The sequence below is a fragment of the Pelophylax lessonae genome (genome assembly GCF_965119305.1).
Source record: "Pelophylax lessonae genome assembly, chromosome: 1".
Classification (NCBI taxonomy): Eukaryota; Metazoa; Chordata; class Amphibia; order Anura; family Ranidae; genus Pelophylax; species Pelophylax lessonae.
The window spans coordinates 235,735,912-235,759,613 of NC_138768.1; the positions used below are offsets into that span (position 1 = coordinate 235,735,912).

The following is a 23,702-nucleotide window of genomic DNA, read 5'->3' on the forward strand; positions in this document are numbered from 1 at the left end:
TGATTAGGAATTCTAAGTTAGTATGCTACATGGTTGTGGTATATGGAAAACCAGATTTAAAAGAGAGGTAGCAATGGCAGCCTGTGCATGTCTTTCAGTAAAGGTTTCCTTTAATAAATGGCAAGACCTGTAGTTCGTTCTCATACAGTAGCTGATGATGACAAGATTGGAACAAACTTTAAACAATGAAAAAAATCCCTGCAATTTATAGTAGCAGATCCATGAGAAAGTGAGGTTTGTGCATTCCATCTAGTGTCTTTCAGTTAAAAAAAAAAAAAAACCGCTTTTATTCTAAAGTCTACAGTGGAAACAAAATGTGTCATATTGGCTTATTGTTTTATGAGCAATTGATATAGGCTATATTATAGCTAGTAGTGATCATATAGATCAGGGGTACTCAACCTGTGGCCCTCCAGCTTTTGCAGAACTACATGTCCCATGAGGCATTGCAAGGCTGACAGTTGCAAAAATCACTCCCAAAGGCAGAGGCCTGATGGGATTTGTAGATCCGCAACAGCTGGAGGGCCACAGGTTAATCACCAATGATATAGATGGTATTCACTGCAGGATCTTTAAATCCTTGTGCTTATGCTGCCATAAATATCAGGACTATCTTCTATTGCAGGGTTGCTTGCTGGTTTGCTGCAGCCCATACACCACTTTAGCATGGACAGTGTTTATTAGAGCATACCTTTCCATTTGCAAAAAAGGGGTTTGTACAATATGTAATATATTCACTAACTTCTCCTTCTTAAAATTGACATAACATGGACCGTTTTCTTTGAAATCCAGCAGTTGATCTCCGTACAATTGCATTTTGATGTCGCTAATCTTTTGTTGACAAATGTTCAAATGTATATCTTCGTATACTTTTTTAAAAATTACAATAAAAACGATTTCAAATAAAACTGACATAACATGTAAGTGAAATATATGCAAACTATTACAAGCTGGGCCATAATAGTGTGATACATATCTTCTCTACAAGTGATCAACTTCTAAATTCATATAATCGCCTGCATTATATATAGTCATGACGCTCTTCTGTTGTCTTCCAGAGAAAGAGTGGAGCTTCTGTACCTTCTTTCATCAATCGTATCCCCACCAATGACACACCTCCAACATTAATCCGAACAAACAAATTCACCTCTGGTTTTCAGAACATTGTGGATGCCTATGGAGTGGGAACGTATGGAGAAGTGAATCCAGGTTATTTATATAGGATCTTTTAACTCTGTTTAAAGCCCAACTCTGAGTTCAATTCCCTAATAGCCAATACCCCCTTCCCTTTCCCTGTAGTGCTCCTTTTTTGTATGTGGTTTATTTTTCTTTTTTTTAAATAATACTTCCCTTTTTTGCAAAGCTATTGATTGAAGGTAGTACATCGCAGTCACAACTTTTTTTTTTTTCCTTCTACCACTGCCTTGGAACTTTATATTTTAATATTTAATAAAAATGAATCCTGTTGTTGGACCTTAGGACCCAAATGAAAAATGATGTATTCTGACAAATGTAGTGCATGTAATGGTAGCATCCCATTTATTAGTTAATTTTTAATTTTTTTTTTGAAAGGTCATTAATACCATTTTTTTTTCTCCACCATTGAGATACATAGAAATCTTCGTGACCCATATACAAAACATTTTGGAGCGCCACTCTAAGCACTGTAAGACTTCCCCTTGCAGTCCAAAGCACAGTTCGGGTGCCGACATTCAAACAAGCTAGGCTAGCAGAAAAAGATCGAAAAACAGAACGTGGAAATGCCACACACCAGAACCCAGCCACTATATAGGTGTAGGTGAAGAAAATGCTTCAGCCTGAACCCCTCCTGGTTATGCTGCTCTTACTTGTTTTGCCCTTCGTAATGGGGCTTAATCATACAGATCTCTGTGATTAAGCCCCGTAGGTGGGGCAAAATATGTCAGAGGAGTTCAGGCTGAAGCTGTAGCTGTATCTTCACCTCTCTATATAGTGGCTGGGCTCAGGTGTGTGGCGTTTCCACCTTCTGTTTTTTTAAAGAAATCTTGAGTTTCTTGTTATACTACTACCTGCATACAGATTGAACTCTGGTAAACAAATTATGTGTTATCCCAGGGTAATCCCCTCCTACTCCCAGCAATCCTTAGTATTTTTGCTAATGTCTTAGGACAGTGATGGCGAACCTTGGAACTCCAGATGTTGATGATGCTCATGCACTCTGCAGTGTAGTTAGGCATCATGGGCAATGTAGTTCCAAAACATCTGGAGTGCCAAGGTTCGCCATCACTGTCCAAGGAGGATAGAAGTATTTTCTTCTCTGTTGAGAAAAGGCTACCATTTTTCTTCAGGCAATAATTTTGCTACGTCACTGCTGAGCTCATCTCTATATTCTGCTATCCGGATCCGCAGCCTGACATTCCCAAAGGCACTGGACTGAGCTTGCAGGGCTAGCCTGGATTGCGACTTTTGGGCACAGAGCTCTACATTGTTCTGCTTTTCAGACCTGCATGTACTGGTAAAAAGGTAGCTACGGAGCTCTCTCCTAGTCCAGAACCCTGGCAAAGCTTCAGTGCATGACCCTCTCTCCAAACACTCACTTTGTGGGTAGGCCATGCGGGCCAAGCACCAGGACCTGCCCCACTAATTAGATCTCTAGGTGTCATTAAGCTTCTCACCTTCTGTCAGTTTAAATTCAGAAGGGATTATACCTGAGGTAGTGAATGCTTGAGTTTTTGTGCTCCCAGCCCTTCCCCAGTTCAATAACTAGTGGAAGCAGCAGATTTTCTGGTGTCTCCTTGGGATCAGTACACCCTGATCTATGCCTTCCCACCCCTGAAACTCCTTCCTCTGCTTCATATGACCAAGATTTAAGGCATTCCAATGATCCTCAAAGCTCAGGGCTGGCTCAGGTGATTGTGCTTCTTTGACCTGGTAAGACTCTCTTGGCAAGTGTTCAGTGGGCTCTTCCTGATCATCTGGATCTTCTGTCTCAAGTGCTTATTTACCATACTTTACAGTTGCTGTATTTAACGGCACAGTTGTTAAAGCCCAGGTTCTGTAAGAAAGGGACATCTTTGAATTTGTAATCCCCACAATACTAAAAGTCTACATCACGCATAATCTATTGCATATTCTATTGCCGTAAGTGAAGGGCATGCATCCGAGAGGGGCTTTCTCCTCACCTAGTTTGTTGACATTTTATGGGTGTGTGCAGTTTTAAGGATTGACGTGTTTGGTATCTATTTACTCAATGCAACCTCATCCTTTTTATATCTTACCAAAAATTGGTAATCTATTGTGTTTGTGTGCACTAAATTTTACTTTTGTGTCTTTTTTACTAAAAATATGCATTTGATAAACATGTGCATGAATATTATGTGACCACTACCACCATCTTCTTTTCCAGGGTCACAGTTTTCAGAAAATATATAATGTGGGAGTTTTTAACTATTCTTCAGGCTTGAGATAAGCATTTCAACATGGGAGCAAAAATTATAGGGTTAAAGGTCAGGTCTCTGATCTCATCTTGTTTCAGTGACTGCTGGCTTCCCATTTATTGATCAAGACCTTTCTTCAGTATGTCTCATGTGGCACTCCATATTCTTTCCCCTGGGACTCCATGGAATCTATATTTTGTTCTTTTGGTTATTCAAAACCTTTTTCACCTATCAAGTATATTCCACATTCACTCACAAGGTTGTCTTTCTTGTGGCCACCACTTCTTTGAGGCGAGTGAGCTGGCATCCTGTAAAAAAAACCTTACACAAGGCCAAGGTGGCCTTAAGGCCTTAAACTTCCTTTCTATGTAAGGTAGTTTGACCGTTTACCTCAACCAGGTGTAATGTTCCGGTACCTTTTGGTACCCTAAATTACACTTTCCACAAGTGTATGCGCCCTACCATTTACTTCTGGAAAGGTGCGCATACACCTTTAAGACTGGAGCTGTCATCACTCAGCGCCGGACTAGATGGCTATTTAAGGCGTCGGCTCTCACTCACATGTGTTCGTTCAAACACCCTTATCTGGATGCTAACCTTGCTTGAAGCTTCCATGCTTGCAAGCTTACTTCGCTGACGGAACCTCGCTGCGCTGATCCCTGTATCCCGCTACTGGATCATCCGCCTCTCCTGACCCACCCTTCGGCTGTATCGCTAATAGTGCTAAGTACCCCGCAGGGGAATTCTCTATAAACTTATACTAAGCTTACACTATGTCCACCTGCTATTCTATCATCTGCTATCATACAACATTGCTAAACCTTCCTGCATCCATCTGCTACTGTCTCACCTTCAAGTGTCTATCACCTACCACCTCCACTCAACCTATCCCTCAAACCTTCATCATTGTGTTACCACATATATAAAGTCACTCTAGGAACCAGCTTGCTAATTGTGTGTATTTACTGGCTGAAATAAGACCTTCCACACATGATGAGTCATTGAGGTTGGGAATGGTATCTCAGCATATCTCTTACATGACAACTGACGTGGAACTATTTCTGCAGCTGAAAATCCACACCATATAAGAAACGCAGGAGCGTTACAGATTGAACGAACCTAAAAAATGGATTCAGCAGAAATAGCCACTCAGGTGACACAATTAAAACAGCAAGTATCTGCGTTAATACACGCACTTGCTGAATTAAAAGAAGACAATCAGGCTCTGTCGCAGCAGGTAATTAGACTGACACAACTTACCTCTGCTCAGTCCCCTGAACCCAAGATAAATCCCCCTTTGGTATTTACAGGCGATCGCAAAAAATTTCGCGAATTTAAAAACGCATGTGAGTTACTTTTTTTGCTAAAACCTCGTACCTACCTTACTGATCACATTAAGGTTTGTACTATTATTTCTTACCTATCAAGCGATCCTCGAGCCTGGGCAGATTCTCTTTTTGAGAAAAACGACCAGCTTCTCAACTCCTATGCCTTGTTCCTGGCAGAGCTCACTAGCCTATATGATGACCCCAATAGGCAGAGTACTGCTGATCTTCAGTTAAGATCCTTGAAACAAGGAAGGAGGCCTGTGGAAGACTTTGTCGCAGAGTTCAAGAGATGGACCCTTGATTCAGAATGGAATGATGCATCTCTGAAAACCCAATTTAGGCTTGGCCTATCAGAAGCCGTTAAGGACGAGCTCGCCCGAGCGGATCTGCCAAAAACCCTGGATGCATTAATACAACTCAGTATTACCATAGATAGAAGACTACGAGAAAGAAAGGCTGAAAAGATGGGAATGCCATTATCCGTTTCCTCTCGGAGTCTGGCCGTTGACCTCGTTCCTATGGAGATAGGAACCATACGCCCACCGCTATCAACTATGGAAAAAGCCAAAAGACGTAATGAAAATCTCTGCTTGTACTGTGCATCCCCGGATCACAAGATAAACGTCTGTCCCCTAGTCAACAAAAAGAAGGGTGAGTGTTCACATGTCTCTCTAGGAGGATTGACAACTTCATTCACTAACCCCTACATTTCTGTTTTTTTGACATTACAGTGGGACCAGAACAGGATTACTACTAAGGCCATGATTGACACAGGATCTTGTGGAAATTATATGGATATATGTTTTGCTGCTTTAAATAAAATTCCTATTATTTCTAAACTCAAACCTGTCTCAGTAAGTCTTATTACCGGTGTTCCGTTATCCTCTGGTCCGATCACCGATCAGACACAAGCACTTCTAGTCACTATTAACGAGTCTCATAGGGAGACTTCTACCTTCGATTTAATACCATCACCCCACTTTCCCATTGTGTTGGGACTTCCCTGGTTGCACACACACCAACCAACCATAGATTGGAAGAAACGGTCCTTGACCTTCCCTTCTTGTTATTGCGAGGAAACGTGTAACCTCCCGTTTTCCGGGAAGATTCTGTCTGTGGTGACAGATGAGATTGCACCACTATGTTATCAGGATCTTTCTGAGGTTTTTCTTGAGAAAAATGCTCAAGCATTACCTCCTCATCGAGACTATGATTGTAGCATTGATCTACTCCCAAATAGCAAATTGCCGTTCAGTCATGTTTATCCTCTTTCACAGGATGAACTTGCCCATCTCAAAACCTATTTGGATGAGAACTTGGAAAAAGGTTTTATTAGACCTTCCACTTCTTCCACAGCAGCAGGACTCTTTTTTGTTCGCAATAAAGATTCAAGTCTCAGACCTATCATCGACTACAGGAAATTGAATGCTATCACAATAAAAGATCGCTATCCTCTACCACTTATCCCTGAGCTCATTGAGCTCATTGAGCTCATTTTAAAGACTTACTAGATGTCTGTGTTGTGGTATATCTGGACGATATACTTATATATTCACGGACCCTGTCTGAACACATAAGACATGTAAGACTTGTATTATCGAGATTGCTTGCACATAATCTTTATGTGAAGCTGAAGAAATGCTTGTTCCATAAGGATGAGGTACTCTTTCTAGGCTACATCATATCCAAAACAGGAATCAAGATGGACATGAGTAAAATATCCTGCATTCAGGATTAGCCTACACCAACTACACGCAAGGCGCTACAGCGATTCCTGGGATTTTCAAATTTCTACAGGAAGTTCATAAAAAACTTTTCTGCAATTGTGAGACCCCTCACACAGCTCACTAGCATAAAAATACCATTTAAATGGTCAGAAGAAGCAAATAAGGCTTTCCACTTGTTAAAGACAAGGTTTACTTCCGCTCCCATATTACGCCATCCCGACCCATCCCTCCAATACATTCTGGAGGTAGATGCGTCAAACCTGGCAGTAGGAGCAATACTCTCCCAACGACCTACCCCCACTTCACCACTTCATCCAGTCGCCTTTTTTTCTAAATCCCTGAGCAGTCCCGAGATAAATTACCCCGTGGGTGAGAAGGAACTGCTTGCTATAAAATTGGCTCTGGAGAATTGGCGACATTTACTCGAAGGCACCCAATTACCAATAATTATATACACGGACCATAAAAACCTCCAATATCTTCAGACTAGCAAAACTCTCTCGCATCGACAGGTACGATGGTCACTATTCTTTCTAAGGTTTAACTTCCTAGTGACCTACACACCTGCAGATAAGAACAAAAAGGCGGATGCACTATCACGACTAACTGAAGAAAATTACTTTGAAATTCCTTCCATTCCTATAATACCTCACAAACGCATTATTGGAGTTGTCCGTTCCTTGAAGGAAGAGGTTCTGCATGGTATAAGGTTGGATTCACCCCCACCACAACTAAATACCGATGCAGAAGGCTTCCTCTACTACAACGACAAACTTTACATACCACCTACCCTACGCACCAAGATCTTGGAATTATCGCATGATGTGCCTATGGCAGGACATATGGGTATGACAAAGACTTTCAATTTGATTTCTCGACAATTTTGGTGGCCTGACATGAAAACATCTATACAAAAATTCGTCTCTTCATGCAATGTCTGTGCCAGGTCCAAAATTGACACTACGAGACCATCCGGCCTACTATGCAGTCTACCAATACCCCAAACTCCATGGGAGGTTCTGTCATTGGACTTCATCGTAGAATTGCCTCCTTCCAAAGGATTTAATACCATCTTAGTGTCAGTGGACCATCTGACAAAGATGGCACATTTCATTGCTATTCGCAGACTACCTTCGTCCAAACAAACGGCAGAACTCCTGATGAAACATGTCTTCAGATTACATGGTATCCCAAAAACTCTTTTGTCTGACCGTGGATCCCAATTTATTTCTAAATTCTGGCAAGAACTATGTCACATACTACGGATTGAGCGGAAGCTCACTTCTCCTTACCATCCGCAGACCAATGGACAGACTGAAAGAGTCAACCAATGCATCGAGCAGTATTTACGTTGTTACACTTCTTACCAACAGGATGATTGGTTGGATCTTCTCCCCCTGGCAGAATTTGCCTACAACAACGCAACTCACAGTACAACCAAGCAGAGTCCGTTCTACTTGAACTATGGGTTCCATCCCTCTATTCTCCCTCCACGCATCCTTCCTTCAAATAACCCAGTAGCCTCAGACTATCTTTCCCAAATAAAGGATTCTCTGGGTTTACTAAATACTACCATTGCACACGCTCACAGTCAACAAAAGAAGTACTATGATCTTCGTAGAAGACCTTCTCCACAGTATACTATCGGGGACCTCGTTTGGCTCTCAACAAAAAACTTGAGACTGAAGATCCCTAGCAAAAAGCTTGGACCTCTGTTCTTGGGACCTTTCCCAATCAAGAAACTTATTGGAAAAGCTGCAGTGCAGCTTACATTGCCAATGGACCTAAAAATCCATCCCATTTTCCATGTGTCGCTACTAAAACCCCATGTTCCGGACCAAGGAATAAGGCCTAATATTCCACCTCCCCCTCCTGTACAAGTTGAAGGTGGAGAAGAATACGAGATAAAAGAGATTCTGGATTCTCGTATCTACAGAAGAAGACTTCAGTACTTGGTTAGATGGAAGAACTATGGGCCCCAAGACGACACCTGGCTAAACACCTCTGACATACATGCCCCTAGATTAATCCGCAATTTTCATGCGAGATACCCAGACAAACCAGCTCCAGAGGCCTTCAGGAGCAGGCCTTAAAGGGGGGGTATTGTAATGTTCCGGTACCTTTTGGTACCCTAAATTACACTTTCCACAAGTGTATGCGCCCTACCATTTACTTCTGGAAAGGTGCGCATACACCTTTAAGACTGGAGCTGTCATCACTCAGCGCCGGACTAGATGGCTATTTAAGGCGTCGGCTCTCACTCACATGTGTTCGTTCAAACACCCTTATCTGGATGCTAACCTTGCTTGAAGCTTCCATGCTTGCAAGCTTACTTCGCTGACGGAACCTCGCTGCGCTGATCCCTGTATCCCGCTACTGGATCATCCGCCTCTCCTGAACCACCCTTCGGCTGTATCGCTAATAGTGCTAAGTACCCCGCAGGGGAATTCTCTATAAACTTATACTAAGCTTACACTATCTAGCTCTGCATAGTAGAGACTGTTTATCACATCTGCATAAACTAGATTGCTAGCTCTTGAGACTACTGCTACTTTTCTGCACTGGGTTGATCTCTTTTGTATGTCCACCTGCTATTCTATCATCTGCTATCATACAACATTGCTAAACCTTCCTGCATCCATCTGCTACTGTCTCACCTTCAAGTGTCTATCACCTACCACCTCCACTCAACCTATCCCTCAAACCTTCATCATTGTGTTACCACATATATAAAGTCACTCTAGGAACCAGCTTGCTAATTGTGTGTATTTACTGGCTGAAATAAGACCTTCCACACATGATGAGTCATTGAGGTTGGGAATGGTATCTCAGCATATCTCTTACATGACAACTGACTTGGAACTATTTCTGCAGCTGAAAATCCACACCATATAAGAAACGCAGGAGCGTTACACCAGGACATCATTCTTCCATGCCTGTTCAGCTCTAGTTCTTCAATAGGGGGTTTCTTTTTATTGCATGAATGTAGTTTGTGCTGTGAAAGTTTACCTTCCTTCAGAAAGACTAAAAGTCTTTGCCATTCCTGATGATCCCCATAAAGGTAAAGCAGCTTCTCATTCCACCATTTCTCAATGGCTTGTACAGATCATTATCCAAGTTTATGGTCTTTAGTTTGTGTACCACCCAATTTTTTCAGGACACATTCCACTAAGATAAGTGTCTTTTTGGCCTAAAGGGGTCATTTAAGTAGAACTGTAGGCAAAACTTTATTTTTTTCATTTTGGATAGAGCAAGGGAGAGTTATAACCCCTGTCATATTTTTATTTTTTTTTGCCATCTGTGTCCCATTGGGGAGATTTCCCTTCGCTTCCTGTCTCATAGCCAAGCAGGAAGTGAGAGGAATTCCCTGCAAATTAAGGGAATTCCTTGGGGTCCCTCAGGTCACCAGAACTAGTTTCCCTATTGGAAGATTTCCCCTCTATTACTTTTCTGTGGACAACCCAAAATGTTGTGATTTTCTTTTATTTTCACTTTCAATGATGATGATATACAGGACAAATAGAGAGAGTGAATCTCCTTAACAGGGGCACAGACTGCAATAAAAACTGACTAGGGTTCTAAGCCCCCCCCCCCACACTTTATCCAAAACTGAAAAAAAAAAGTTATAGTTATAATTTGACAAAAAATGTTTTTAATTAAAATAATAAACATGTTTATAATCACCTGCTCTGTGCACTGGTTTTGCAGAGTGGCCTGAACCTCATCTTTTGGACTCCTCCTCTTCTCTGTGTGCCTCCATAGTAGGTCACTTGCTATAGGGGCACGTTAGTTTCCAAGCTATGTGTATCTAAGGAGCCGCGCTCCATAGACACATGCAGCACAGCTTCGCCCCATCCTCTGCTTCCTCCTCACAGCATTTGATTTGAGTACCTGTCCCTTTGTGAAGAGGAAGAGAGGGGACAGAAGAGATGCAGTTGTGTACAGCACTGGATCGATTGAGTACTCAGGTAAGTATTTTGGGAGGTGGCAGAGGGACAGCAAGATGCAAAACATTTTTTACCTTCATGCAGGGAATGCATTGAAGTAAACAATGTTTTAACTTTAGAACCAATTCAGACTGTATTCTTTGGTTCTTTAACCACATAGGTTACACTGCACTTTTTAGTCTAGCCTTCCTATAATCGGGCCTTGACCAGAATTTGCCACATAGAGGTACCTCCCCAGTACCTCTTCATGCTCTCTCCAACAAGTTGATTAGAGTGTCCTGGGCCTTTAGGCATCAAGCTTTTGTTGCTTAGCTTTGTAAGGCTACCACCACCTGGTCTTCGAATCCTACCTTCTCCAGGTTCCACCAGGTTGATGTTCAGTCAAAGTTTGGATGCAAAGTTTTTAGCGTTACTCTTCGTTGGGTTTTTGATCCTTGCTTTTTTGGGCCTGTTTGTCTTGTTTGCTTTGTTGCTCACCCCTCTCATTCATTACTTGGGGATGTCTCATAGTCTATGAATAATCAGCTTGTGCTTTGTACTGTATGATTAAAGATTAAAAGAATGTTGACTTGGAATACAGTACAGGACACAAGACACCCTTCCCTCTTTTCCTGTGTTAATCTGCGGTCTCATGGAGTGCGGTAGGGTTTTAGAGGTATACCCAGGGGGCGGAGGGGGGGGGGGGGACAAAAGCTTTGCAAGTGTCTAATCACCTGAAGGCAGTACCCTTTATCCAAACGATTTAGCTTTTCTTTTTTTTTTTTCTTCATTCCCTGTTAATTTTACATTTGCTGGGTAGTTTGGTCTGCTTGACAATAGAAAGACGCTGAATACATGCATTACATTTAATTATCTCATGCAGTTATTGTAATCCGTGGTTGCCTCTCTCCAGTTGTTGGTGACCTTTCTGATTTTTTTTTTTTGTTTTGTTTTGCAGCTCCCTATACTATCATCACATTTCCTTTCCTATTTGCCGTTATGTTTGGAGATTTTGGACATGGACTCCTAATGGCTCTATTTGCCTTTTTTCTGATTCTCTATGAAAACAGTCCCAAATTCCAGCGCACTCAGGATGAAGTAAGCAAGTTTTTTTTTTTTCCCTTGACGTTAACTTTTTAATTAGCTACCTATTGCATTTTTATTTTCTGTTATTACACCTTGTATACTTCTGTTTCAAATAAAGTAAAGTAAATACTGCATATAACCATTTCTAGATCATGTTTTTTTCTGAATTATCTATATATTTTCTTTAGGACCCCACACACTCAAGTTTACAAGTTTAAATAAAAACTATGTAGTGTGGGGCATAGATAAATAACCTATTCACAATATTCTCTTTTGGTTAGGCAGAGCCTTACACTAGCAACTGACTGTTAAGTTTTAGCTTTGAGATCAAATCTGAAGCAAATTCTGACTGTGTGTGCCTGTGTCACAGGCTGCTTACAGAACCCCATCACCAGATTCAAGCTTCCACAAGTCCTTTAATATGCACTTTGCTCCCAAATTCTTTTGTGGACTGAAAACATGCTGCATTTTTGTGGACTGAGCGGTGTCGGCCCTGCTCGGTTGTCTTTGCTAAACCACTCAAACCCTCTCACGGGCCACCTCTACAACATGGATGCTAATTATTCTGTAGACCGAGGATAAGGACTAGGAAGAACTGAACAGACTCCTTGATATGTCATAGGACGTTTCTGAATTTCTGATATGCTCATTAAGAGAAGTTCATTGTTAGGCTTTACAAACCCATTTAGATTTTCCAGCATCTACTTACTGCAAGGGTCTAACTAAATCCACGCAATGTGAATCTAGTCTTTTGGACTCTTGAAATATGAAGTACTTGGCTTTTTTTTTTTTTTTTTGCAGATTTATTAGAGCAACTCTTAGCAAAATCTGACTCTATGGTGAGCTCAAGATAGTCATTCCTTTAAAAATGTTTTTAATACTGCCCGATGCAGAAATGTAACCAACATGTCTAAAGATCTGTACCTAAGACAAGCCACAGTCAAAGCAGGGGCAGGTCAGATAGTGCGGACAAGGTCATGTACTGTACTGCAAAAGCTTAAATGAGCAAAGCTACGTACTGCTACTTGTGTCTGCCAGGGTGACCAAGCCCTTAGTGACTACACTTCTATAGGCAGAGCTTATGCCCAGCATAATGCTGTCTCTCCTACAAAATGAAGAGAAGCCATATAATGCATGGGACCTACAGAACTCTTATAATTCTATAGAGCAGGGATATGCAAACTGTGGCCCTTCAGCTGTTGCAGAACTACAACTCCCATGAGGCATAGCAGGACTCTGACTGCCACAAGCATGACACCCAGGGGCAGAGGCATGATAGGACTTGTAGTTTTGCAACAGCTGGAGAGCCACAGTTTGCATATCCCTGCTATAGAGTCTCAAAGATGTATGTTTCCCTTTAGTGAACTGTATGTTGTCATGCAGGATCTCATATGAACTATACTAATTTACTTGTTCTCTTTTATTTACTGTACATGTTTTAGAATATACAGGGAGTGCAGAATTATTAGGCAAATTAGTATTTTGACCACATCATCCTCTTTATACATCTTGTCTTACTCCAAGCTGTATAGGCTCGAAAGCCTACTACCAATTAAGCATATTAGGTGATGTGCATCTCTGTAATGAGAAGGGGTGTGGTCTAATGACATCAACACCCTATATCAGGTGTGCATAATTATTAGGCAACTTCTTTTCCTTGGGCAAAATGGGTCAAAAGAAGGACTTGACAGGCTCAGAAAAGTCAAAAATAGTGAGATATCTTGCAGAGGGATGCAGCACTCTTAAAATTGCAAAGCTTCTGAAGCGTGATCATCGAACAATCAAGCATTTCATTCAAAATAGTCAACAGGGTCGCAAGAAGCGTGTGGAAAAACCAAGTTACAAAATAACAGCCCATGAACTGAGAAAAGTCAAGCGTGCAGCTGCCAAGATGCCACTTGCCACCAGTTTGGCCATATTTCAGAGCTGCAACATCACTGGAGTGCCCAAAAGCACAAGGTGTGCAATACTCAGAGACATGGCCAAGGTAAGAAAGGCTGAAAGACGACCACCACTGAACAAGACACACAAGCTGAAACGTCAAGACTGGGCCAAGAAATATCTCAAGACTGATTTTTCAAAGGTTTTATGGACTGATGAAATGAGAGTGAGTCTTGATGGGCCAGATGGATGGGCCCGTGGCTGGATTGGTAAAGGGCAGAGAGCTCCAGTCCGACTCAGACGCCAGCAAGGTGGAGGTGGAGTACTGGTTTGGGTTGGTATCATTAAAGATGAGCTTGTGGGGCCTTTTCGGGTTGAGGATGGAGTCAAGCTCAACTCCCAGTCCTACTGCCAGTTTCTGGAAGACACCTTCTTCAAGCAGTGGTACAGGAATAAGTCTGCATCCTTCAAGAAAAACATGATTTTCATGCAGGACAATGCTCCATCACACGCGTCCAAGTACTCCACAGTGTGGCTGGCAAGAAAGGGTATAAAAGAAGAAAAGCTAATGACATGGCCTCCTTGTTCACTTGATCTGAACCCTATTGAGAACCTGTGGTCCATTATCAAATGTGAGATTTACAAGGAGGAAAAACAGTACACCTCTCTGAACAGTGTCTGGGAGGCTGTGGTTGCTGCTGCACGCAATGTTGATGGTGAACAGATCAAAACACTGACAGAATCCATGGATGGCAGGCTTTTGAGTGTCCTTGCAAAGAAAGGTGGCTATATTGGTCACTGATTTGTTTTTGTTTTGTTTTTGAATGTCAGAAATGTATATTTGTGAATGTTGAGATGTTATATTGGTTTCACTGGTAAAAATAAATAATTGAAATGGGTATACTGTATATTTGATTTTTGTTAAGTTGCCTAATAATTATGCACAGTAATAGTCACCTGCACACACAGATATCCCCCTAAAATAGCTAAAACTAAAAACAAACTAAAAACTACTTCCAAAAATAGTCAGCTTTGATATTAATGAGTTTTTTGGGTTCATTGAGAACATGGTTGTTGTTCAATAATAAAATTAATCCTCAAAAATACTAATTTGCCTAATAATTCTGCACTCCCTGTGTGTGTGTGTGTGTGTGTGTGTGTGTGTGTATATATATATATATATATTGTGGGAGATTAGCTCAGTGGCGGGTATGGATGACCCCTTGGGGGGGTGCGTTTACACAGGGAGATAGCCGAGAAGTGGTTGCAAACAACAGTTTGGTTTTATTCTTGCAATTTTCTTCACACAAGTGCAAGCCTCAAAAACATCCAAAATAAAACACAAAATAAATCCTAGCCACTGTGGGCGGCTACCTTCTCACACACCGGAACCTATCTAATGAAGTCTGTCTCCAACCTACTGTTGGGCAAACTTTGCTGATCCTACAGCAGACACTCAATAGTCCATTTATTTTCTCTTCACACAACAAATGTCCATTGAACATGTCCCTTTTCCTCTTCACATTGAACATGTCCCTTTGCTTTTCTCTTCACATAGCAAACAGTGCATGTATTTCTTTCCACATAGAAATAGTCCAAGAACTCACCTTGAGTAGTCTTCACACTTGTTACCCTCCTCAGCGCACATCGCTTCAGGAGGTCTTCCCCATGCTCACACAGCTTTCAGGGGGCACACATCTGACTGTCCTCCTCTCCCCATGCCCACACAGCATCAGGAGGCAGCAATCCTTAGACTTCCTTTGGACAAATTATAGAGGCCTTCATTTCCTCATTCTGAACAGCTGAATGGTTTTCAACTTCCTGCTGGCTATCTCTGCAGCCGACACCCTATAGTAATTGGTGAATTTTCTAAACCAGGTGGAAATGTATCTCCTGTCTGTGACTACATCCACAGATTTACCTGACTTCCTGTCACATACGCCCCCCCCCCTCTTGTTTCAACCCTAGGGTTGGGACACAGTCTTCCTTGACAGATTTCTCATAAATGCCACACAGTTTGTCTTTTATCTCATATACATCTTCTTCAACTGCATTTTTGCCATTTCGCTCCTTCTCAATTTTGTCCTGCATAACCGTCTGTTCTATCGGCCATAGAGGACCGTGATCCATAGGGAACTCAATTGTGCTAGTCTTAATGTCTTCACCAATCTTGAGCCGCCTCTCTCTGCAATCAATAAATGATTTCCACAAAACTTTGAGAACCTCTGCTTCACTTGGCTTTGTTCCAAGAAATGTCTGTACTTTATCAACTTTCCTTCCACCATCATATGGGTCAAAGGCAGTAGCTTCATTAATTAGCCGTAGACAGTTGAACCCAGCGATCTGGGTGGTATCCATTACAGACCTCCTCTCTGCATCAGTGAAGAAGCATGGAACTGCAACACAGTCTATTACAGGTTTCTTCAATGCACCTTCTGCCATTGCACCACTTTTCCCCTGCAGCTCCCCCAGCATTTCCTTGCCTCGGTTGAATTGCATCTCTACTGAACTATTTGACCGCTCAAGGTCACCTAGTTCCTTTTCTCTATCTGAACTCCACATGGAATGTATCTCAAGATCACGCTCAAACTTCTGCCACCTGTCTTTCACCAGTTCCATTTTGGAAATATTCCCTGAAAGACACTTATTCATTTGCTTCACGTTTTCACCAACAGCCTTAGTTTTCTCCACTAGGTGGTGTTTGCTTTTTTCTTCAATCTTTATATCAGTTTTTCTCCACTAGGTTTTCAGCCTGAACTGAACTGAGAAATCATCACATTTCTTACACAGCTCCTTTGTTTGCTGAAGTTCTAATGATACATTTTCCAGTGCTTGACGTTTTTGAAGGAACTGTTTTTTTCCAAAGGGGTGATTCAAGCAACATGTCATCACATTTCTGATGCCCACTCAGGACAGACCCCAAAACACTGATCCTTTTATAAACTGCATCAGGCACACTATCCCCTCTTTGGGACAGATCCTTTGTCGCCTGTAATTCCTCTTCCAGTTCCTGCAACGGAATCTTCATCTCTTCTACTTGCTGTTCTAAGGCTCGCTTAGACTTTTCTAGCTCCTGAACGCTTTTCCCAACATCATCCTTGGAGCTGACCAATTCTTCCATTTCTGTACGCAGCTGTTTAACACTTTCTAGTTCAGCTTTACACTCTAGAGCTTCCTCCAAGGAGCGAGCCAAGAACAGGGCTTTGCTCTCTTTATCACACGCCTCCGCTTCTGCACGGTCGCGTTCTTCTGCATATTTTGCAGACACAGACTTCTCCTCACCAAGCATCTGATCAAACTTCTTTTTCACATCTTCAACACTCTCTAATGAACCAACGCTTTCTTCCATGCATTTTTTCATATCCGCTATCTGAGTTTGCAATGTTGCGACTTGCTCTGATAGGTTTTTCTTTGCTTCCTCCTCCTCTTAATTGTTCCAGGACACCATTTTTCTCATCTTCCATTTGTTTGAGCTTTGTGCTAAAACTCAGCCTTTGACACCTCTCTTCCTGTAAGAGTTCCTGCGTGTCTTGCAGCTGTGCCTCTACTTTTTTCTCAGATCGCTTTTCAGGACAGCACCTGGAGAGAGAGAGAGAGCGCAGCTCCACCCAATCCACAGGAAACACTGCAAATAAAAACTCCTCCTCTTCCACCATGCCTCAGTCATTTGTGTTTCCTCCGCCATGGTGGAAGCATTGCAGGAGCTATGTGGAAGGGCTGCACTCTCTCCAGGGGGAGAGAAGGATTTGTTGCCCAGTTTTTGTTTGCTGTTTCAGCATGGAGACCATCCCAGCTCCCCTCCCTGGAGTGTCAAAGGGGGCGTCACTTCCGGTGGACGGGACTTCCGGTGGGGGCGTGGCGGCGTTTGCTCCAACCGCAATACACGCAGGGGTCAGAGGCAGGTCACGAGGTCGGCGCTTCCGCTTCCGGTCCACAGAGGAGGACGCGGGAAGCGGTATTTAAATGGAGAGATCTGCCAGCAAGCTGCGCTTTTCAACAACATGGAGGAAAAGTCTGCAGCGACGGTGGAAGCAGGCACCGCCAGCGCAGGCCAAGCTCAGGTAGGAGAGGTGCAGTGGTGCCTCTTTTTTCTTTACTGTGTGAGCTTTTATTGTGGGGTTTCTTCCTTCCTCCTTTGGAGCCTGCCCTGTAGACTGAGTAACTGTTCCCAGTCTAACAGGATATATATGCATCTGGGAGTCTTTTCTTCTGATCCTTTTTGGTGTGGGTCACGATTTTCTCCCTTGCAAGAAATCACTAGGTGGTGGTTTTCTTTTATAGTGGTTATTGGGCTTTCATGGTGGCTTTTTCTTTACTAGGTTAAAGCCACAGTGAAGACAAGAGCCCCAGCATCAAGGAAATGCCCTTCATGCAAAAATCCACTCAGAGATTCCTGGGTGAAGCCACTTTGTAAAGCATGTATTGCTGACCTTGTGAAGGAAGAGTCTAGTCAGCAGAATAATGAATTCATATCTTCATTTAAAGAACTCACAGACACCCTGTCCTCAGTTCGTTCCCTGTTATCCAGGACGCCACAAGTTCTATCAGATTCCCAACAAACGGGTGGTACATCTTCCCAGCCGTCTACTTCTAAGTCTGCAGTGTCAAGCGATTCAGAAGATGAGGGGGAGAGTGCTCTCTGTTCCATCAGGGATTCAGAGGAGGAAGAGAAGGAAGAGGTGGCTAGTTCTTCCAGATACAAATTATCCTTGGAAGAGGTTGATGAATTGCTGAAAGCGATTTACACCACGTTGGAAATCGCAGAAGAAAAGGTGCAAGTTTCACTTCATGACAGAATGTACCAGGGCCTTGAACAGACAAAGCGCAGGGTTTTTCCTGTTCATAAAGTCCTTACGGAATCTATTGAAAAAGAGTGGAAGGACCCAGAGAGGGCCCCTTTTTTCTCTAAATCCCTAAGAAGGAGATTTCCGTTTGAAGAGGATACGGCGCACCTATGGAACAAGAAGCCCAGAGTGGATGCTGCTTTTTCTCAGGTGTCTCGCCGCACGGATTTGGCGTTCGAGGACATGGGTGTTCTGAAAGACACCATGGATAAAAGGGCAGATTCTCTCCTTAAAAAGGCTTGGGATTCCTCTACGTCCAGCCTTAAGCCGGCCATGGCCTCCACGGTGGTAGCCAGAAATCTTGAGTGCTGGCTCGAACAACTTAAAGGGCATGTGGAGGCTGGAACAGCAAGGAAAGATCTCCTGGATTCATTTCCGCTGCTCCTAAAGGCAGTAAAATATATGGCCGATGCTTCTGCTGAGTCTATCAAAATGTCTGCCAGGTCAGCAGCCCTCGTCAACTCTGCCAGGAGGGCGGTCTGGTTGAAAACCTGGACAGGTGATTCAGCTTCTTAGGTGAAACTCTGTGGTTTACCTTTTGCCGGTGACTTGCTTTTCGGGCCTGAATTGGAAGCAATTCTTGACAGAACGGCGGATAAGAAGAAGGCCTTTCCGTCAAAAAAGAAATCGCCTCCTAAGAAGAGATTTCGTTCTGTTCAACAAACCAACAGAGGTCGTGAACAAGATCAGAGATCAAGATGGACCTCCCATAAAGGCAAAGGGAAAGGTGGAGTCCTCTTTAGACCACCTGACCAGGCCAATAAAAGCAAGTGACAACAGTCTTCCAGTGGGAGGAAGGCTGTTATGGTTCCTCCCACGTTGGGAAGAGGTATCCGCAAGCCCCTTTGTAAAGAATATAGTGGCTCAAGGATACAAACTGGAGTTTTCGGAGACACCTCCAAGCAGATTCCATGTTACTCCCCTTCCAAGGGATCCGGAAGAGGCTTCCTCAATGATGTCTCTTTTACAAGAGCTGATTCAACAGGAAGTGATTATCCAAGTCCCCGAGGGGCAACAAGGCCGTGGGTTTTATTCTCAGATCTTTCTAGTGAAAAAACCCTCAGGCAAGTACCGAATGATCCTAAATTTGAAAATCCTAAACAGATCAATTCGGTACAAGCACTTCAGGATGGACACCATTTATTCAGTGACCAAACTGTTGTCCCCAAACTGTTTCATGGCATCCTTGGATCTGAGGGACGCTTACCTGCACATCCCAATAAATCAGGAGTGCCAGAAATTCCTAAGGCTGGCGGTCAATCTCGGGGAATCGGTCTGGCATCTGCAGTTCAGGGCCCTCCCCTTTGGCCTCTCATCTTCTCCAAGGGTGTTTACCAAGGTAATGGCGGATGCCCTAGAGCCATTAAGGCTGAGGGGTATTTCAATTGTCCCTTACCTGGACGATCTGCTAATTTTTGCAGAGTCCAAGAGCCAGACGTTGGTACACCTTCAGGAGACTCAGGACCACCTAGAGAGTCTGGGGTGGCTCATGAATTTGGAGAAATCCAGCTTGATTCCATCTCAGCAGATAAAATTTCTGGGATACAGAATAGATTCGGTCCTCCAGAAGGTGTTTCTACCTCAAGAAAAGATCGAGAAGACTCAGAACGCAGTTGCTCGATTACAAACCAATCATCAGGTTACTGTCAGGTCGGCCATGGCAGCTTTGGGCTTGCTCACAGCCGCTATCCCTGCAGTGCAGTGGGCAAGACTGCATTCCCGTCTTCTCCAGAGAGACATTCTGCAGAGTTGGTCATACCCGGAACATCTGGAGAAATCCATCAGAATCTCCACGAAAGCAAAGAGATCTCTGTGGTGGTGGAGGAATTCCAGAAATCTGGAAGAAGGTCTGCAATGGACTTTCCAGACGAACAAACGTCTGACGACGGATGCCAGTTCGTGGGGTTGGGGAGCCCACCTGGAAGGCCGGACGATGCAAGGGACATGGTCCAAAGCAGAGTCCAGGAAATCATCCAACTGGCGGGAGTTGAAAGCCATCCTTTTGGGTCTTTGGTCCTTTCAACAGACAGTCAGGGGCCATCATGTGCAAGTTCTGTCGGACAACATGACAGCAGTGGCCTACGTGTCAAAGCAAGGAGGCACAAGAAGCAGACAGCTATCCGATCTGGCAATACAGCTACTCTCCTGGGCGGAGAAAAATCTAGCCTCTCTGACAGCGGTGCATCTGAAGGGGTCACAAAACCTTCTAGCAGATCTGCTGAGCAGGAAAAAGGTGTTGGAATCAGAATGGAGTCTGAATCAAGAAGTATTCATGCAGATCGTGGAAGTCTGGGGTCTTCCCCAAATAGATTTGTTCGCTTGTCAACAGAACAACAAAGTCCAAAGATTCTTTTCCCTACACAGGGAGGATCAGGACTGGGGCTTGGATGCTCTAGCCCATCCATGGGACTTCCGTTTGTCTTACGCGTTCCCTCCATTCCAACTGATTCCGTTGGTTCTCAAAAAGTTCAGGGAAGAAAAGACCAACTTGATTCTGATTACACCTTACTGGCCAAAGAGACCTTGGTTCGCCCTCCTGCTGAATCTTGTCTCAGAACCTCCCTGGAAACTTCCGTACAGGAGAGATCTTTTGACACAGGGGAACCTAGTGTACCCAGAACTGGACCGCTTACAACTGACAGCGTGGTTACTGAAGAAGACATCTTGAGAGCCAGAGGCCTGTCAGAAAAAGTTATCTCCACCCTTCTCTCCAGCAGGAAGAAGGTGACTAGGGATATTTACTTGAAAGTCTGGAGAAAATACAACTTTTGGTGTTCCAGCAAAAATTTTGAATTAAAAAATTTAATTTCAGTGCTTGAGTTCCTCCATGAGGGAATGGAGAAAGGACTAGCAGCAAGTACTTTAAAGACGCAAGTAGCGGCACTTTCAGTTTTTTTCGAAAAGACTTTGTCCCAAGAGACTCTAATCATTCGTTTTTTCAAGGCATTAGCCCGCAACAGGCCAATAGCCCTTAAAGTATTTCCCAAATGGGATTTGACCATTGTGTTACAAGGTTTGACTAAGTTTCCTTTTGAACCTTTAAAAAAGGCTTCCCTGAAGAATTTAATTTTGAAGACTATCTTTTTGATAGCAATAACCTCGGCCAGGAGGATCAGTGAGATCCAGGCCCTCTCAATTTCAGACCCTTTGACAATTTTTGCAGATCGAGTAGTCCTAAGAACGGACCCAGCCTTTCTTCCAAAGATTGCTTCATCTTTTCATAGATCACAAGAAATTGTCTTACCAACTTTCTCCTCAACTCCTAGTAATACTCGGGAAGAATCCTTTCATACCTTGGATGTGAGGAGATGCTTACTTCAGTTCCTCCTGGTAACTAAGGAATTTAGAAAGACAAATGCATTATTTGTCATCTTCTCAGGGTCCCGTATAGGAGAAAAAGCATCAAAGAGCACTTTAGGCAAATGGCTCAGATGGGCAATTGAACAGGCTTATGTAGCTCAAGGAGAAGAACCTCCAGAAGGCATCTTGGCGCATTCTACAAGGTCTGTGGCAACCTCATGGGCTGAAAGGGCCGGTGCTTCGCCTGATCAAATCTGCAAGGCAGCTACCTTGTCCGGCTATTCAACCTTTATTAGACATTACAGGTTGGACTTGTTGTCAGCTCAGGATCAAGCCTTTGGCAGAAAAGTTCTGCAGGCAGTGGTCCCACCCTAAGTGTAAGTTACTCGCTTATCCTCTCCAGGTGCTGTCCTGAAAGGCTATCTGAGAAAACCTTAGTTACTTACCGGTGACGGTATTTCTAAGAGCCTTTCAGGACAGCAGCAGCTACCCCCCCTTGGTTTTGTTTATAATATAATTTGTAAATGTTTAACCTGTGGTAGTTTATGTTTTCCAGCATGTCGGAGGCTACTATATGACTGAGGCATGGTGGAAGAGGAGGAGTTTTTATTTGCAGTGTTTCCTGTGGATTGGGTGGAGCTGCGCTCTCTCTCCCTCTCCAGGTGCTGTCCTGAAAGGCTCTTAGAAATACCGTCACCGGTAAGTAACTAAGGTTTTTCTCTTGTGTTCAGAATCGCCTTTTCCCTGCATAAGAGCCTTCACCTCATTGGCTAGTTTCTGGGAATGAGACTGTAATTCTGCCACACAGGCTTCTTTCTCCTTTAACTGCTGCTGGACACGTTGGACTTCATCTTTCCAACTTTCACAGTCCGAACGCAATTCATCTACCACATTGCTCAAAGTGGTGAGCTCACACACCGTACTCAGTAATTTAGCCTCTCTCTAATTTTTCTCCTTGTCGCTGAGAGACAATGTCGTTTTCAGAGCGACATTCTGTTCCTGCACCCCCTGCAGGTCTATTTTGGTAGCTTCCAAAGACTGAAGACTTTTTTCTAGCTGATTACGCAACTCCAACATTTCACACGTACTTTGCTTCTGCAAAGTCTGAATTTCAATTTCCTTTTCCATGAGGATGGTATCTTTCTCCATTCTAGTCTTTCTGCGTTTTTGCAACTCGGAAAAAAGAAGAGCAGTGGATTCTTCCCACTGTAACACTTGATCCTGCAAGTTTCTATGCTCCATCCTAAGCAACTTCAGGGCGTGTTCCTTTTCTTCCATTTTCCGTTGCAAGGCATCCAGCTCAGCCCTGCACACATACTCGGTTTCCTCCAAACCGATGACCTCAATTTGCTGCTGGGGTCTCTGTTTCCAGCCTGCCATGCTCTCTTGGTGAGCCTTTTGTTGAGCTGCAAAGCTCCGCTGAAAATCCACATTTGCCCCAGTGTTGCTAGGGACAACAACCTCTCTTTTTAGCAGATTCTGTTCAGGCATGGATGGGGCTCGTTCAGACGGTAACATCCCCTCCATCCATAGAATCCGGTCTCTCATTTCAGCTATCTTTGCATCTTTCAGGCGTTTTGACCGCTCCATCTTCAATTACTCCACAATAAAATTTTCACAGTCCAGCAAAAAATTTTGAGACCACTGTCTCTTTAAAGCCAGTAGCTTTTCTCTCTCTTGCAGGATCTCCTTTCCTGCAGACACAGTTTGTGCAGTCTCATGCACCAGACACAACAAAGTCCATCAAAAATTTGAGACCACTGTCTCTTTAAACAAGTAGTTTTTCTCTCATTCAGGATTTCCTCTCCTGCACACATAGATTGTGCAATCTCATGCACCAGACAAAGTTCATAGAACATATGCACTTCTTTGCAGGGATCTCTGCTTCTGCCCAATGCATACCTCCACCATATGTGGGAGATTAGCTCGGTGGCGGGTATGGATGACCCCTTGGGGGGGTGCGTTTACACAGGGAGATAGCCGAGAAGTGGTTGCAAACAACAGTTTGGTTTTATTCTTGCAATTTTCTTCACACAAGTGCAAGCCTCAAAAACATCCAAAATAAAATTAAACACAAAATAAATCCTTGCCACTGTGGGCGGCTACCTTCTCACACACAGGAACCTATCTAATGAAGTCTGTCTCCACCCTACTGTTGGGCAAACTTTGCTGATCCTACAGCAGACACTTAATA

At 43.3% G+C, this 23,702-nt stretch overlaps 1 protein-coding gene across 1 annotated transcript in view; it reads left to right on the top strand.

Annotated features, from left to right (window-relative positions):
• The window catches only part of ATP6V0A2 (ATPase H+ transporting V0 subunit a2), a 162,093-nt gene that overhangs the window by 108,305 nt on the left and 30,086 nt on the right, over positions 1-23,702 (top strand). Inside the window, exons 10-11 of the mRNA XM_082256661.1 lie at positions 1,059-1,209; positions 11,356-11,495. Of these exons, the coding sequence (XP_082112787.1) occupies positions 1,059-1,209; positions 11,356-11,495 (291 nt within the window). The remainder of the gene's footprint in view (positions 1-1,058; positions 1,210-11,355; positions 11,496-23,702) is intronic.